Source organism: Epinephelus lanceolatus, chromosome 17 (genome assembly GCF_041903045.1).
Source record: "Epinephelus lanceolatus isolate andai-2023 chromosome 17, ASM4190304v1, whole genome shotgun sequence".
Lineage (NCBI taxonomy): Eukaryota > Metazoa > Chordata > Actinopteri > Perciformes > Serranidae > Epinephelus > Epinephelus lanceolatus.
Window position 1 is genome coordinate 38,734,418 of NC_135750.1, and position 17,896 is coordinate 38,752,313.

The 17,896-nt window shown below is 40.4% G+C and overlaps 2 protein-coding genes across 3 annotated transcripts; one reads left to right on the forward strand and one right to left on the reverse strand.

The window, feature by feature from the left end:
* Window positions 1-3,721, reverse strand: borcs7 (BLOC-1 related complex subunit 7). Its single transcript, XM_033613579.2, has 5 exons — window positions 3,590-3,721; window positions 1,123-1,185; window positions 641-684; window positions 516-536; window positions 1-398 (listed from the first exon to the last, which is right to left on the reverse strand). Exons 1-5 carry the CDS (start codon window positions 3,719-3,721, stop codon window positions 347-349), a joined length of 312 nt encoding a protein of 103 aa, XP_033469470.1. The 3' UTR covers window positions 1-346.
* On the forward strand, window positions 3,333-17,597 carry cyp17a1 (cytochrome P450, family 17, subfamily A, polypeptide 1). 2 transcript variants are annotated; one of them, XM_033613577.2, is made up of 9 exons: window positions 3,333-3,571; window positions 5,289-5,414; window positions 5,507-5,645; window positions 6,921-7,156; window positions 9,978-10,064; window positions 12,291-12,509; window positions 15,137-15,306; window positions 15,524-15,627; window positions 16,607-17,597. In XM_033613577.2, exons 2-9 carry the CDS (start codon window positions 5,316-5,318, stop codon window positions 16,885-16,887), a joined length of 1,335 nt encoding a protein of 444 aa, XP_033469468.1. In that variant the 5' UTR covers window positions 3,333-3,571; window positions 5,289-5,315; the 3' UTR covers window positions 16,888-17,597. The 2 variants fall into 2 exon arrangements, with proteins under 2 accessions (XP_033469468.1, XP_033469467.1); XM_033613576.2 differs by lacking the exon at window positions 3,333-3,571 and having other exon boundaries at window positions 3,731-5,414.
* The last annotated feature ends 299 nt before the right edge of the window (window positions 17,598-17,896 follow it).

The window sequence follows — 17,896 nt, forward strand, 5'->3', positions numbered from 1 at the left end:
TGAGACAGACAAGGTATTTAATAAATTAACATAATACAAGTGATCAAAACTTTTTACATAACTAAAAAACAACAACGCCAAGGTCCTTTCATTGCAGGCACTGCCTGTGTGTGATACAGAGAAGACCATCACATCCAGTCACAGCTGCACCAGCCAGCAGTGTGTTACAAAGTAGAAATGTGGCAGATTATTGACGTGAAACCCTTCTGCTGAGACAGTGATGGTTAACAAGGGATCCTCCTGAGGGGGCATCCTCCTGAGGGGGCATCCTCCTGAGGGGGCATCCTCCTGAGGGGGCATCCTCCTGAGGGGGCATCCTCCTAAGGGGGCATCCTCTGCAGCTAGGTCACTTCAACAGGTGTCTCAGCTGGTCCTGCAGGTTTTTAGAGTGCTCCACACTGGAAGAAGGAAAAGGAGTCAGTGCATGTTATCGGTTTGTGTTATGACTGACTGTTGAGACAGTGATGTCAGCTGTTTCTACTGAAGCATAAACACAGCGTAGTATTTAGACTTACTTCTTCTGGATGGCCTCCTGCCTAAGGGACAGACAGACATTCTTTAATATTAACTTCCAATTTGAGCAAAAGTGACACTCTGAGTTTTACAAGTTTGTTCTCCAGGACAGCAGGTTGATACTCACTGGTATTGTAGATGTGTGGTGATAATGGACATTTTTCTCAGACTCTGGGAAACAGATGATAATGATGTTGTATTGTGCCACATTGTAGATCATACAAACAAGAGCAGATAAAGTTACCACTCCATTTAGTTGTCTCAAGCATGAATTAGGAGGCCTATATGACAAAATTTAATTTCTTTGTTGTGATGCTGTTTGAGAGATGTTCATTTAACTTGTGTTTGGTACTGTTGCCCTTCTCAACACTGAATAGTATATTCAATATTTTGTCCTCCTGTGGCATATTATACGATTAGAGGTACACCGATCAGCCAAAATATTAAACCACTGCCAGTGGGTGGAACATGTCAGGTGGTATCCACATGAATGCCAGAACCAAAAGTTTCCCAGCAGAACAATTCATTGGAACAAAATAATCAAAGTTATTCACTTGAGCTGTCAGTGGTTTATTGTTCTGGCTGATCAGTGTATACTGTGATACTTACATCCTCAGAGTGCAGGATGGCGTCCTCCTGAATGACCATATTTCTTGCTGCTTGACCAAGAAGCTGGCAGAGACATTAGCAACAATATGGCATTTAGGGCTGCAACTGATTATTTCATTACCAATTAATCTGCCAATGATTTTCTCCTTGTATTATCAGTAAACAATAAAACAATACCCGTCTTGATTCCCTTTAAGTGGAGCACACCTAAATTAAAAATTCAAACATGTTATTTCCACCGCCGAGAAAAGTTCTATCAGTGTTTGTGAACATGAAAGCCAGAAACTAGACAAGGGAGTCTTTCTAAAATAGTTGTGTTTCACTGCGAATCTTTCGTCTGAACTGGGCTTAATGCGTCTTTCACCAGTCACTGTCTCCAGAACAGCTCCAGACCTTATACTCTAAAGCCCTATTCGGACGGGATTAGTTTTACATAGGTACGTGGGGTAAAGTAATAATTACCAGAGATTTTAGTCCCGTCCGAATGTGCCATGTCAGTAATCATTATCGCACGATGTCAGTAAAGATTACCGCGACTTTTACCTTCCGTAAAAGGGTCCCGGACAATTACCTCAGGTAATACTGATCCCGTGCGAATAGACCAGCAGCAAATATGTGTGTTAGGGCTGTCAAAAAAAAAATATTCGAATATATATATTTTTTTTATAAGTTCGAACCTAAATTTGATAATTTGAATATCATTAATAATTAATTAATACTATCAATAATGTTGTATATCACGGCGAATCCCATTCGGGCGGAGATGGCTCGCGCACAAGCCGGGCCAGAGAGGGACACAGCGACGGAGGGAGAGGTGCCGATGGAGGAGCCCGCTGCGCCAACACCACCCACTGTGCTGTCCGCGATGTGTGACCTGTTCGGGGAGACATACAGGGAGAGTGTTGCACCTGCTGCCTCCCTGCCTACCCTTTTTGAAGAAGAGATGAAATGTTACCAGAATGACACCACTACGAGCCGACCAGGATCCACTATTGTGGTGGAAAACTATGCACTGAAGTATCCAAACATTGCTGTGGCCTCGTGCCTACGACCGAATCACAGCCGTGACGATATACAGTAGGCTACAACATCACTCCCTCCTGTGTGATATTGCTTTTATACAACAGTTCAACAACAGCTTAAACAGCAATGCTGAGTAAGGAAATGTTAACAAAAGGTGATGAAATAAATTATTTAAGTAGGCCTATGTTATGTAGCTCAGCGAAAAAACAGTTCCCCAGTCTGTTGCCAGGCAACGCAGCACACATGCCAGGAACTCACAAGTTAGCCTACTTTGTATTTACATTGATCTGCAACTGTGTAACTTCGTCCAGTTCGGCTGATGAAACGTTGGCAAACCTGGATGTTGGCCGGATTCAGCTTTCACTCTCCCTCATCCTCATTAGTACCTCATCAGATGATCATTGATAATAGGTACCTGACTGTGTTCGCTTCATTTTTGCTCCTCTCCAGTTTGTCGAGCTCGGCTGATGTTACACAAACACACCTGGAGGTCTGCACAGAAGAGTCCTGGCTTTCCTTTTCCTCGTCCTCTCATGACGACCACTCATAATTTAATTCAAATGTAATTTTGGGGGAAATATCCATCTTCTTGGTGTAAAGCTATAGTGTCAGTTTGTGTCAACGTAGCGTGACAGTGTGACAGTTGGTTAATTAACGGTTGTATTTATATTTATAACACCTGTGAGCGGAGTGATTTTACTGTTACAAGTCCCAGTGATGTTATACTCTATATCAGCACTCACGGAATGCCTCTCGTCCAATCAAATTACTCGGTCGGAACTAACTGTTGTATAATAATATTTTTGAGTTTTCTCAGACCACAGGAACAACAGACATGAATTTTGAAAATGGGCGCAGCTCTCCTTTAATAACTCAGAAAAGAATGAAGCTGCAAATTCTCAAAACTGCAAAGCTGGAACCAGGGAATCTAAAGAGGATTCATGATTAATAAACTCATGATTAATAAATTCATGATTAACAAAGCAGTTTCTGTCAAAGACTACTCATTTGATTGACAACTTGATTGAGCTCCAATGTTCAATTGCAACAAAAACTGTAACAGGACAGCTTCTGTCTATGAAGCAGCAATGTTCATGATAACGTTACGAAGGTGTTGTTTTCCATTAATAAAATTACGCCAGTTAACGTACATTTTAATGCCTTAGCTATTATGTTCCTTTATCGAGGAAGCTTCCTGCTACCCTGTATAAGCAGCAACAAGCTAGCTAAAATTAAAACTACATGTCTATTTTCACAATAAAATCCCTTCTAGTGGAGTCAAGTGTTGAGTATACTAGCAAAGCTTTTATTTTGAATTTAAAATGACTTTTTCCGTTTGTTCTCTACGTATTCGCGTTAGTTAACTGGTTAGTAATGCGAGTAACGTCACGCCTATTCAGATAAAGCTGGTAGCGACAAGTAATAAGTAAGTCGTTTCATTTACCTCCTGACTACGGGATCCCTTCAGCACTTGGCGGGTCAGGGCGATCACATCCCCGCTACATGAGCCCACTTTATCGGATAACAATCCTTTGACAGACTGGCCAAACCGCGGCTGGCTTTCAGTTGACGCCATTTTCTGTTTTGCTTAGCGATGGTGTGCGGGAAGAGTCAAAATACATAGCAACGCGTCCACGAGAACGATGTTAAGACTTTTTCTGACTTCGTAATTCTTCATCCCACAAAGCCAAAACAAATGAGCCTACTGTGCTTTGTGTTTCATTATCACATGACTCTATCATAAAAGGCCATTCTAGAAGATCACAGTTTGACTCATTGTAGAAATACCACAGACAAACACTGCACTATAGTAGAAGCACTAAGTGTAAATACCACAGTATAGCAAATAGGTACTGCAGTACAAGTAGTCAACTAAATACCCTAGTTTAACAAATATAAGATAACAAGTAGTCAGTAAAGTAAAAATGGCCCCTGTGCAAAAAATACTGTACTAGCCAAGTAGTCAATAAAGTATAAACACCACGGTAACAAATACTGCAATATATGTAAAGTCGTGTAGTCAGTGTTTTTCTTGAAGTACAAATACAGTGTAAATATCATTAAAATCTCTTTTAATCTTAAAGTGAGGTACTTTAAATTGCTCCTTTCACAGTGTTGCATTATTGTGTATCATATTTTTGTATCGGCTATCATATTACTGCGTTGTATGTAAGCAGCTGTTTTGGGTGGAGCTCATTTAGATACTGTACAGTGGTTGAATCATGTTTACCACTGTATTGTATTTTAATTCCTTTGAATTTCAATTTCATTTATAAAGCCCAGTATCACAAATCACAATTTGCCTCAGAGGGCTTTACAGCATATGACATCCCTCTATCCTCACAGCGGATAAGGAAAAACTCCCCCCAAAACCCTTTATCAAGGATTAAAAATGGTAGAAACCTCAGGAAGAGCAACTGAGGAGGGATCCCTCTTCCAGGACGGACAGATGTGCAATAGATGTCGTACAGAACAGATCAACATAATGAATTTACAGTAATCACTATGACAAAATGACACATACATTTTAACCAGTCATGTGTTTTGTGTGTAAATTTTTCATGAACAAAGTAAGCACTAGCACAGCTGTCAGATAAATGGAGCTGGGGGGATGTTAAGTTGCAGAATACTGAATACCGTATGTAAAGTACAAATACCTTAGAACTATGCTTCAGTACAGAAATAGCCTATACTTGGTTACTTTCCACCACTACTGACTGCACTTTTATAGTGTATGTGATACGTGGACATGTGTCATCATGGTCTCAGTGATTCAGTGAATCAGGTGTCATGTTATCTTGTTGAAATTGTCCCGGCCTAAAATATTTAGAGTCAAGGATGTGGCATTGAAGGAGTTGTATAAAAGCATGTCCCTGCAGCAGCTCAGGGCCTACCTCCAGAGCTCCTCTCTGTGATGCTTGGCCTTCCCTCTGTCAGGACCCTCCTCTGTGGATATGACTTGGTTTCTGTGTCTGTGTGTGTTTTTGGCCGTGGGCCTGGCTTTGTTAGCATTGCAGTTGAAGCTCAGGATGTCCGCACATGGCCCCCAGGAGCCCCCCCACCTCCCAGCGCTACCCGTGATCGGCAGTCTACTGAGTCTGTGGAGCCCACACCCTCCTCATGTGCTTTTCAAAAATCTGCAGGAAAAGTATGGACAGACGTACTCTCTGATGATGGGCTCCCACTGTGTCATCGTCGTCAACCAGCACCCACATGCCAAAGAGGTCCTGCTTAAGAAGGGAAAGATATTTGCAGGAAGGCCCAGATCTGTGGGTATACCTCTTCGTCAGTCTTCTTCTTTGCAGCATCAGCAGTTATTTATGTTTTCTTCCATTTTCATTCCATCTTGTGTGTGATGAAGGTAACCACAGATGTTCTGACCAGAGATGGGAAAGACATCGCATTTGGAGACTACAGTGCTACCTGGAGATTCCACAGGAAAATAGTCCATGGAGCTCTGTGCATGTTTGGAGAGGGCTCTGCCTCCATCCAGAAGATCAGTGAGTACAGTTCACTCTATACTCAAACATGATTCTTTTTATTTAACACAAGGCTTATAAACTGTACCCACCTGACACCAGGCAATTGTGGCTTAGGAGTCAGTCAGTCTCAATACTGTCTGACTTCTTGTCTCTTCCTCTCAGCTCTAAGCCCCTTGGTTCCTATTGAAGACATAAATCAGTATATTGCATACAGAAAATGTCAGTTGGCATGCACCCAGTTTGGAGAAGCAGGCTGGAGTGCGACATGGAAGCTGAGCAATGTACTGCTGTGGATGGGGCAGCAGCAAAATGTAATTTAGCCCCCTAAAAAAGTCCTACTTAAAAAAAATCAATATGAGTTTATGTGTACGCTATATTATAGTAGTGTATGTGGTGTATTTTCACAGCTTTACCATGCTGTCAGACAGTGATTTGCAGCCTTTATATCTCTCTTTTAAAAGCCAGACTGCATTGAGAAAAACAGTAGTTATCATTGCTGAACACAGTAGATGCTGGTCTACTGCTGCCGTGATCAGTTATTTTGTTTGTTATTGTGTGATTTTGGTGTTTAAAGTGTTTAGTTTGGAAGTCACACAATAACACAAACTAACTAACTGATCGAAGCAGCAGTAGACCAGTGACCACTGTTTTCAGCGAGATAACATTACTGTATTTCTCAAAGGAGTCTGGTGGCTTTGACAAGAGCATAGATGTTGAAATGAAGATCTTAACAGCTTTCCTGATGTAACAGGCTGTCTGATGGAAAGGCAAAGCAGTGAAAATTTTCTCAATATAGCGCACACTTTATCTGATATAGATTTTTTTAGGTGGGACTTAAAGGGCTAAAACATGTTCTGTTGCTGACCCCTCTACAGCAGTAGCTACATTCTTCTCCAAACTGGGGATGTGCTGACCGACATCTACTGTATGTAATACACTGACTATGGATAAGTAAACCACACAACCCATCTTCAAAAATTCAAAGCTATTCCTTTAATGTTACACATAAAAAATCATATTTGTACTATTTTCAGCAGTGGATTAATCCACATTTGGTGCTCTGGTTAGTATTTGTGGCAGCAGGATGTTGTACATGGGACTGAGTCAAAATGATTCAGTGTGTTTGTGTTCATGATAATGAAGGAACATGTCGCCCAGTGCAATTGTGGGGCTCCCTGATGTGTTTTTAAAAACAATGGAGGTCTATGGCATAGAGGAAGAAGACGTATCAGGTTATAAGCATTGCAAACATGTCAGTAAGTGAAGACAGTCTGTTGCCTGTGTTTTGTTCAGTCTATGCAGAGGCACAGTCTCTGTGCTCCGTCCTGTCTGAGACAGCAGCTGCTGGACTGGCCCTGGATCTGTCCCCTGAGCTGACTCGCTCTGTCACCAACGTCATCTGTTCGCTCTGCTTCAACTCCTCCTACCATAGAGGAGACAAAGAGTTTGAGGCCATGCTGCGCTACAGTCAGGGAATTGTGGACACTGTGGCAAAGGACAGCCTGGTGGACATCTTCCCCTGGTTACAGGTAGACACCATGGACACAACACTAGAGCAGAATATGAAAGTGGCGCAAATAGCCTACAGTCATCAACAAGAAGGCACAGGAGCACACAGGATATATACAGTACAGGAACACAATTAAAGGTGCATCATGACTACTCGTCATCATCACTGTGTTTAATTAGTACTCTTAATACTTAATTACTATCGAAGTTTGCAGTGTGCCAATAAAAGCAATCACTTGCTGCTGTCTTAACAGTATAAGACCACATTTCCCATGAATACCATAAAGCCTGGTATACACTGTGTAATTGTGGGCTGTCCCAAATGAAAGATGACCAACGTGAAAGAAATGTGGCAATATCTTTGGTTGTGGCTCTAAAATGGTGGTCCTACATCACACAGTGAGAAAGGGTCAAGGATAGCCGTTTTCAAGGTCTTGCGACCGCAGACAACCTGGGATAAAATTCTGACAGTGTCAGAAATTTAGAATGAGTATCACTATGGGACTTCTGTTACGACCTATGTCTAAGCATGAAATGACGCACTGATAAGCATGACAATGCTAAATGCTAGAAGATGCTAATAAATACACTGACGTGCCAGGTTGGGATCATTTCCTCAGTCATGACCACGTCCATATTCTCCTTCTCCTCCTCATCTTCAGACTTTTGTTCTTGCTTACTGGAGGAGGTACATCGTAACTTGCGGTTCAGTAGGCGCTGTCATCGTATAGTCTGCATACATCGAACTTGATGTCCTACCCGAGTTTATTAGATCCATGTTGCACAGTGTAGCTGCACTAAACTTATAAGATTGCTAAGATCTCACAGTCATGTAACTTCTGTGCTAAAGGAACAGACCCCTCTAAGGAGCTAGAACAGTGACTGTAAGTTTTGGCTTTGAAAATAAAATTTTGCTTTGAAAAGGAAACATTGTCACCGAAAACAGTTCCACTGAAATATAAAACACAGGCATTAAAATTGATTTTTTTTTCTTCTAATTTTGATATTTTTGGCATTGTGATGTGGTTTCATTTTTTCCCCCTCATGTCATTCTTTTTCAGGGACATTGTGTAACATTTTCAGTTGTTTATTGGCAAAAATCGATGTATTCATAAATATGTCATCATTGGTGTACTATTTCCTCCACCAATAATCTGACTTATTCTTGTAAAAGGAGAATTTCAAATTTGTTTGTACATTTTGCGGGTAAGTCGTTTGGGTGGGGGGGGGGGTTCCATAACGTTTCACCATCTTGAGAATACATCTGCCAACAAGGGACAGCAAGCCCTGCCTTTGGCGTTTTTGTTGAGAGCCAGGCCAGCTGTGTGACTGAGAAGCCAAAGGAGAGGAGCAAGAGGCACTTCGCTACTACCCCAGCACTACTGCAGCATAACAAAGTCTCACTCTTTGAGCAAAATGCAGGATCATGCATATGCAGCATCACGGGAGACGGAATCCTCGTCGCCAAGAAAGCGCAAAAGGGAATCATAAAAGCAACGTGACCGGCGAATTCAAAAAACGAGGATCAACAGCAAGAGGTGATTGCATTATCTTTCTCCTTCCGCAGCTCTCTCCACCTGGGAAAGGCTACCCCGATGCTGGCCGCTAACAGCTGTTAGCGGCCAGCATCGGGGTAGCCTTTACTGATGGTTTGAACGTCGCGTGGTGGTCAGAAACAAACAACAAAAAACAAAGTTGACTTGTGTGATTAAATAAAGGTAAAATAAATGGACAATTCATCAATTCATAGACGCTATGTTAAGCAATTTTACTTAAAAAAGTTGTTAAAAAAAGAGAAAAGTCACTTCCGTCATGCCAGGGGCACTTCCGGCAAGCCATAGGCTTGTGTCACGTCAGGGGCTTCTGCTCCTGAGCTGCAGCTGGATGCTACTCGGATGACATGGTTACATGAGCGTTTTCATAGCTTTTTGGTACACAGCGGCTACCGTTGTTGCAATACGCGTTTGAAACAGTGAGGCGCTAGAGTGCACCATCCGTTTGAATGCAATATATGATTTCAGTGTTAGATGGGAGAAATTCCTACACACTGTGGCTTTCAGGTTTGTTGTTGTTTTGGGGGTTTTTTTCCACTTTTTTTTTTTTAATTTATGCCACTCTTTTTGGGTGGGTAGGAGGTGCTTGAAGGGAGTGGCAAAGACTTTCATATAATCTGAATACTAAGGACAGCATGTCTCTTCAGCACCTACAGTTCTTCAAGAGTGACATGAGAAACATCTTAAGATTGTCAAAGAAAAACACACCAGAATGCAAAAAATATGTTAATGCCTGTGATTTACGTTGCAGTGGAACTTTTTTTCAGTGCCAGAGTTTCCTACTTTAAAGCCAGATTTTATTTTTAATGCCAAAACTTGCAGTCACCGTTCTAGCTCCACACTCATCCTGCTGTTGTGGGCTTGTGGGCACATGATTGTGTAAAATGAGTCTTGTTTGTTCACGGCAGTTATACTGATTCAATTGCAGTCTTTATTGTTTGATGGTAAAAATACTGAACTGAAGCAAAAGGGGATATTTAAACCTAATGGGACCATTCAACTCTAGATTCAAATGACTGAGGGAACAAAAGAAGAGAATAAGAATAACAAGATATTGTTTATAGAGATTCAATTGGTCATATTTCTATGAAAATGTTTACAGAACATAGGTATATATACATATATATATATACACACACACACACACACACACACACATATATATATATATATATATATATATATATATATATGTGTGTATATACATATATATATGTATACACACACAGATATTATACTGTACATAATATAGCACACTGTATATATGATGTCTGTCTCTTTGTCACAGATTTTTCCTAATGCAGACCTGCATCTTCTGAAGCAGTGTGTTTCAATCAGAGACCAACTTCTGCAAAAGAAATATGACGAACACAAGGTACAGTTGGCCTCCTGCTAATAATATGCAAGTGATGTCACTTGTCAGGTAAAGATGGGTAAGATGTAAGAGTTGGGACCTGACCTTCTAACAGGCCTCCAATTAAAGTATCAAAATGGATATTAAAAATAATTAATAGTGACAAATTACAAATTATCTGTGGTCCAGTGAGTCCCAACAGAGTTATATAGTTCCTGGAAATTAATATGTAACATATATGTCAATAATAATTGGGAAAACAGAGACAGTGGCATGCTTTAAATTAATTCAGATGAGTTGGTAGTGTGTGCTTCTTTTACTTAATTTAGATCAAAGCTTTAGCAAAGTTTAAGTCAGCGCACAACAGGTCAGCTGAATATACTATAACTTGTCTTTCTGTGTGGTCTAAGTTACAGACAAGCATATAAGCTCAACAAACATGGAGGATAAGGTTTTCAACAAGAAGTTTGTGATTAAGGTTGATTAAGGTTAAGGTTTTTTCTTATTCTATTTTATTTATTTTTTTGTCAAGGGAAGTCCTCTGGAAATCAGCAACTGCTTCTGACCTTTTCCCAGCAAGTTTGTAACTGCTATTTTATATCATTACCTTGCTCCTTTCTTTAAAAATTCCATAAACAGGTGGATGTTGTATCAGAGCATTGTTCTCTGTGCAGTTAGTACCTAATGACATACGTTTTTTCCAGAAAACTTCTAGAAAATGATTTAGAAGTGTTTAGACCTGTAATATAAAGGCTAAGTGAGACAGAATTTTGTAGTCTACAGATCAATAAAAAAACAATATGCTAACAGACAAAGAGAAGGACAGTGGAGTGAGAGCCAAGCCAACTCCAACCATGTAACTCTATCTAACCATTTTAAAGGGATAGTTTGGATTTTTTTTGCAGTAGTGTTGTATGGGGTACTTATCCATAGTCATTGTATTACATATAGTAGATGTGTTGAGCCCCAGTGCACACACACTATGGACCTCACACAAATAGAGATTTGACATTAGATAACATCAACATACATATTACCCAGCAATCATGACTGCTTCTCTGACAAAAAACAAACAAACAAAAATGTAAGAAATTAATCATATAATTGAATAGTTTTTATGGTATATTTCTAGATTATGTAGTTTATGTAGAAAAAGAATATCATTTTGTTCTAGATAGCTACTGACTTTTTGTTTTTTAATTGAAAGAAAAAAGAAAACCATGACACAGATGGGTTTGCCTTTTTGAGGACATATATAGCAAATGGCACCATTTTTAAATTGACAGTATTCTTTTTTTTATCATATATCTTTAAACACAGGTATATTTCCATGGTGGCAATCTGAATCACTCGGAAGGGCCCACTCTCTCTACGGGCCCCTCCACCCCAGGGGCCCCCGTGCAGCCGCACTGCCTGCACTGTTTGTATTTATACCCCTGAGTAGATGTCAGTTGGCATGCCCCCAGTTTGGAGAAGCAGGCTGGAGTCTGACACAGAGGCTAAGGAATGTGCTGCTGTGGATAGGAGTCAGCAGCAAAACATATTTTAGCCACCAAAAAAAAAAAAAATCAGTGCCAATTTAAGGTACACTATGTTTAAAATAATTTCGCTGCTGTACCTTTCCCTCAGACAGTGATTTCTGATGGGGAACTGAAGCTGTTATTTTGCTTTCTTCAAAGCCAGAATGGTTAGTTCGGATTCATCAAAATCACACTGATCGTGGCAGCGATAGACCAGCAGCTCTCATGTTCAGAGAACCAAAATTACTGCTTGTGTCAATGGAGTCTGGTGGCTTTGAAGAGAGCATTGATGGGGAACTGAAGCCATTAACCCCGTTGAAACAGGCTGTCTGACAGAAAGGTAAATCAGTGAGAATACGCTCAATATACAGGAGCGTACACTTAATCTGTTATAAATCTTTTTAGGTGGAACTTCATTTAGGTGGCTAAAATACATTTTGTTGCTGACCCCATCTACAGCAGTACACTGATTAGCTTCCGTTGTAGAACTCCTGCTACTGCTCAGAACTGGGGGTATACCTACAGACATATACTGTAGGTAATACATTGACTATGGATAAGTACCCCATACAACCCCACTTCAAAAAATCTGAACCATCCCTTTAACACAACTTCATTGTGACAGTCATTTGAAGTTCTATCTGCTAAATGCAAACCCTATCAAATACAGTATACTGTATACTATGAGTGTGTGAGTACTGTCCATTGAAATTGTGCCCTCTCTCAGGCAGACTACAGTGACCATGTGCAGAGAGACCTGCTGGACGCTCTGCTGAGAGCCAAACACAGTGCTGAGAACAACAACACAGCAGAGATCGGTGCAGAGTCTGTGGGCCTCAGTGATGACCACCTCCTCATGACTGTGGGTGACATCTTTGGAGCCGGTGTGGAAACCACCACCACTGTGCTCAAATGGGCTGTCATCTACCTCATCCATCACCCACAGGTAAGGCTGAAGCAACAGGAGTGTGCACGAGAGTTGGGGGGTTTGCCTTGAGTGTAAAAAGTTTTTTTTCCCTCCCTGATACTTTGTCTGTTTGGATGATAGGATGATCTTGCTATATTGTACTTAAACTTCTGCGACCCTGCACCCTCATATGATCACATTACATTTTGGGTTTGCTCCACCTTACACTTAAGCTTGCTTAATTTAGACCTGTTGTCCTCCTTCATGGACACTTTTATGTGCCATCCAGTGGTAGCAAAAGCAAAATACACTAATCCATGTTAAAACAAGATAGTAGCCATCTCGGCCGAGTCAGTCTACTACCGATCCTGACACAAAAGTGGACAAGGTGCAAAACCTGATCAGATTTTATAGCTGAAACGTATTTGTGCTAAATAATGTTTGTAGTTTGATATGGCATTCAAATTTGACCAACTTTAGCAATAGTAACAAGCTAAGACCCTGTTAATTATGAAGGACTCGTTTGAGGACATTGGGACTTTATCATTGTATTGTGGCAGCATTTCTCAGAGGTGTGACAGACTGTTCTGTGTATTCCGTGTAGTGTTAATTCTGTTGACGAAAACTATGGTGAAAATTTTTCCGTCAACAACCTTTTTTCCATGACAAAAACGAGACGATGATGAGCTAAAAATAGATCTTGAAAATAAAAACTAATTCAACAGTATATAATCAGCTGTGTGTGTTAGCTGCTGAACAGCAGTGGAGCAAGCAGCCACCGGCCTCTGGACTCCACAGCTGATCCCAGCAGGACTCCACTCAGACCCAGACTTGTTAAAGTTTCTGGTTTGACGCTGTTTGACAGATAGGTAGGAGGCTCAGTTATCTGTGAGTGTAGCTGTGCTGTAACTGAACAGACTGAACTCAGATCGGTTTTCTCTGAATGAAAGTTTAGTTTTTAATCACCAACTCTGTGAGAGGACAAGAGTTTAAACCTCCAGACCAACATGTTGCAGATTATGAAAGAATTCATGCTTTAATTAAGTTATTTTCCTGCTTCTTAACAGTGAGATGGATGAGTCAGAGTTTACAATGAATCTGGGTACAAATCCTAGTTGTCTCGGAGTAGTTATTTGTGGTGTCAAAGTTTTTAAGCATAAAAAGAGAGATGTTGAGCTTTTTAAATGATGATCAGTAAGTGTGTGCTCGTAAATCACCCCATAAACCTGTAAAAACTGCTGGAGAAATGACAGTTTGTAAGTTTGTAGAAATTGCTTGTAGTGGTAGAAAAAAAATGTCTAAATAAAATTTTTATACAACCTGTCACCTTGATTCTAATTTCTGATACATGAATTAGTCTTACTGGATTAGTTTAATGATTAAAAAAACCTAGAAAACATAATGACTAAAAGTAATCACGACAACTAAAATTGGACTTAAACTAAAAATGACTAAAATTAATAATCATTTTTGTCTCAAGAGTAATTCAAAAATAGCTGTCAAAATAAACAACGACCGAGTTATAACACAGACAATTCACAAGGCTTTATGGTTGTTATTATTTGCAATTTTACTTTTGCACAGTCATGTTCAGGCATTGAAATTAGCAGTTTTGAATGATTTCAGACTTGAACGGTGACCATAACCCACAGAGTATAAGCTATTGAACAAATCTTGCATCATTTGTAATTTTATTTTTGCACAACAAATTTCAGGCATTGAAATAAACTGTTTTGTACTTTATCAACCACTTGTGGCTATTGAAAATAAAGCCAACTTCCCTCTACGAGGACATCATTTTTTTCAATTTCATCATTTTGTGCTTCTTCACTAAAATGTAGAGAAGCCAATATGAGGTGCCTTGAGCTGCAGTTCCTCAGAAATCCACTAGATGCTACACTGACTGTTGAAATGAGGAGAAAAGTTTTTTGTTGTGCTCTGACCAGTTAAGTTCCTTCTGCTTATGTAAGTCTTGGTAATGGTTTTTGGAACAGTATTTTTTTAACCATGTGACCTTTAATGACAGATATTTCAGTCTGTCACAGTCAGCAGTTGTGGCTGCCTTCTCTTATTGCTGAATTACAATTTTTCAGAGCCCAGTGACTGATGAAAAACATGATGTACAATCAGTCTGAATTAAAGTCATGTCTTCAGAAACCTGTGGCTGATGTCACAGATGCTACATCCTCAACAGTGTTACCACAACATGTCTATGAAAGTCTAGTTATCAGTGACTACAGTGAAAGAAGCCACCATTGCCTCATCAGTAAAATCAGAAGACCACACAATCTGCTCTAAAAGTGCAGCTTATAAGGGAAAGACATCTTCAGGGAACACTCACTTTTGTGAATATGAAGTGTGAAGTTCAGTCCTGATAGATGAATGTAAGGCACAGAACCACAATGCCAACGTGAACCTTTGTTACATGCCATACCCCTCCAATTTGTCCACTATCCCATTAAGATTGAAAATGTGAAAAAGTGATATTTCTAAAAAGTGTGTAATTTATCCAAATCCAATGAGTAAGAATGAAAAAACTATGACTCGTGTGAATGTGATTCTGTGAAAGCTTTTCAAAACCCTGATAGGTAAGAAGACATATATATTAGAATAAAGTGTGTGCAGAACATTGATATTTCTGACTCTGTGTGTGAGTGTGTGTTCAGGTGCAGAGGCATATCCAGGAGGAGCTAGACAGTAAGGTGGGGGGGGACCGGAACCCGCAGCTCAGTGACAGAGGCAGTCTGCCTTACCTGGAGGCCACCATCAGGGAGGTATTACGGATCCGCCCTGTGGCCCCTCTGCTCATCCCCCATGTGGCCCTCAGTGACACCAGGTACGCTCAACACATTAACTGTTATCCACCTCACACAGGAGGATGAAAACAATGCAGCTGATCTACACAATCAATACAGCACCATGTTATACTGACTGGTATAACATAACTTAAATGATTCTGGAGAATTTTGCTCACGATTTTATCTTCACAAAGACATTTGTTTTATGCACAACCATACCACGCTGTTCTTCTCTGTCTCTGTGCTTCTCTGTAGCATCGGGGATTTCACAGTGAGAAAAGGAACTCGAGTCATCATCAACCTGTGGTCTCTGCACCATGATGAGAAGGAGTGGAAAAACCCTGAGCTCTTTGACCCTGGTGAGAGGAAAGAGCTCTGCAATGTGCCACATTTTATCCTGGAAAATGATGCACTGAAATATAATTTCACCTAAAAAGCCTTTTTTCACATGTCTGCTAATGAAAATCTGCCTTCGACAGATCATATAAAGGGATAGTTCTGATGTTTTTTAAGAGGGGTTGTATGGGGTCATCCATAGACAGTATAGATGTATCACATAAAGTAGATGTCAGTTGGCACACCCCCAATTTGGAGAAGCAGGCTGGAGTCTGACATCGAAAGCTGAGCAATCTACTGCTGTGGATGGGGGGGTCAGCAAAAAACAAACAAACAAAAAAATAAACAGATTAAAGCCATTAAAAAAAACTAAAAAAAATCAATATCAGTTTAAGTGTAAACTATATTGAGGATATTTTTGGTGCTTTACCTTGATGTCAGACAGTGATTTCCAACTGGATAATGAAGCTATTATATCATTTTTCAAAGCCAGGCTCCACTGAGAAAACAGTGATAGAGCATTACCAAAAACAGGAGCTGCTGGTCAACCACTGCCTCAAACTGTTAGTTAGTTAGTGTTATTGTGTGGCACTGGCGTTTTAAAGGGTTAGTTTAGATTCACCAAAGTCACACAATAACACAAACTAACTTATTGAAGCCATGGTAGACCAGCATTTCATGTGCTGAGCAAGCCAGAATGACTGTTTTTGTCAATGGAGTCTGGTGCCTTTCACCAGCGCACAGATGGGTAACTGACACTCTCAAAGGCTTCTCAGTCAGAACAGGCTGTCTAAGGGAAAAATAAAGTGGTAAAAATACTCTTAGTATTGCATAAACTTAAACTGATATTGACAAAAAAAACAAAAAAAAACAAAGCCACACTTCATAAATAAAGAGCAGTCCCATATAGTCTTTAGGCAGAAAAATGTTTTACATCAGTTGAACCCTGACTGTGAGTCTTGTAGTTTTGCTAGTGTGTGATCCCAAGTCGTTTTTCTGCAGGTCGGTTCTTGAACACTGAAGGAACAGGTCTGATCATCCCATCACCCAGCTACCTGCCGTTTGGTGCTGGGATCAGGGTGTGCCTGGGTGAGGCCTTGGCCAAGATGGAGCTCTTCCTCTTCTTGTCGTGGATCCTACAGCGCTTCACCCTCTCTGTCCCACCTGGCCACCCTCTGCCCAGTCTGGAGGGCAAGTTTGGTGTGGTCCTCCAGCCAGCCAAATACAAGGTGAATGCCGTGCCTAGACCAGGCTGGGAGAGAAACAAGTGTCAGGCATGTTGAGACTGGCTGCATGGTCTCAACAACACTGGCTCACATTTGTGACCTGAGAGTCTGTGGGTTTTTTTCAGATAGCCAAGCATACATGATGCAGGCAGATGATCAAAGATGTAGCAGTGAAGTGGACATATGACAACATCTCTTTATGTGCATGACATCTATTATTATTATTATATCTTCACAATTAAGGGCGTCACAATATACTGGTATTGATGATAATGGGGATATTTGGAAATGAAATACTGATATCATGTTAATAATGTACTAATATACACCGAGTAGCCACAACATTAAAACCACTGACGGGTGAAGTGAATAACATTGATTATCTCATTGCGATGCAATGTTCTGCCTGGAAACCTCGTCACCTGCCTCTTGACACATACCATCCAGCTAAACATCACTGCAGACCAAATACACCCCCTCATGGTAACGGCAGTCCCTGATGACTCCTTGTGGCTCATTGGTTTATGATTACATTGTGTATATAATCCAGTGCCTCTTACATAATTTCCATTTAGTTACATTCTTGCTTTGTCGCACTCCCTAGCACCATCTGGTTTCCTTTTCACTGTCCATTAAGTGTAATTGCTCTTTTTGTACGCTTTTGTACAGTTCTGGTTACAGATCCTCTCTCCATCTCCCTCATATTTTTAGTGTAATTATTTGCCAAATAAACAAGATTAATATACAAATAAACAGTTTGAGATTAATCTGACAGAAAGCATCATTCTTATTTTTTTAATTTGTTCATTGTTGTTTTCGTTGTTGTTTTTTAAATTTTCCATAGATATCCTGATGATATTGTTATCGTGAACTCTTTTGGCCACAATAGTAGTGAGAATCCGATATTGTGCCTCCCCTACTCACAATGTAATGCCTGGTTCACACTACACAATATCAGCCCAATTCTAGCCCAACGCAGCGACATACGGTGTTGGCATGGCTCGTGCATGACAATCAGCGTAATCTGTCATTTCATCTCATGCAGTGTGTCATAGTAGACAACAAC

What these genes read in the sequence shown, in the direction of transcription:
- borcs7 (XM_033613579.2), bottom strand. Translation starts at nt 3,721, where the DNA reads ATGGCGTCAACTGAAAGCCAGCCGCGGTTTGGCCAGTCTGTCAAAGGA. An exon ending in AGGGATCCCGTAGTCAGGAG is followed by an intron (nt 1,186 to 3,589) that starts GTAAATGAAACG and finishes TGTCTCTGCCAG; the next exon opens with CTTCTTGGTCAAGCAGCAAG. An exon ending in CCATCCTGCACTCTGAGGAT is followed by an intron (nt 685 to 1,122) that starts GTAAGTATCACA and finishes TCTGTTTCCCAG; the next exon opens with AGTCTGAGAAAAATGTCCAT.
- cyp17a1 (XM_033613576.2), top strand. Translation starts at nt 5,100, where the DNA reads ATGACTTGGTTTCTGTGTCTGTGTGTGTTTTTGGCCGTGGGCCTGGCT. An exon ending in AGAAATATGACGAACACAAG is followed by an intron (nt 10,065 to 12,290) that starts GTACAGTTGGCC and finishes GCCCTCTCTCAG; the next exon opens with GCAGACTACAGTGACCATGT. An exon ending in GTGGCCCTCAGTGACACCAG is followed by an intron (nt 15,307 to 15,523) that starts GTACGCTCAACA and finishes GCTTCTCTGTAG; the next exon opens with CATCGGGGATTTCACAGTGA.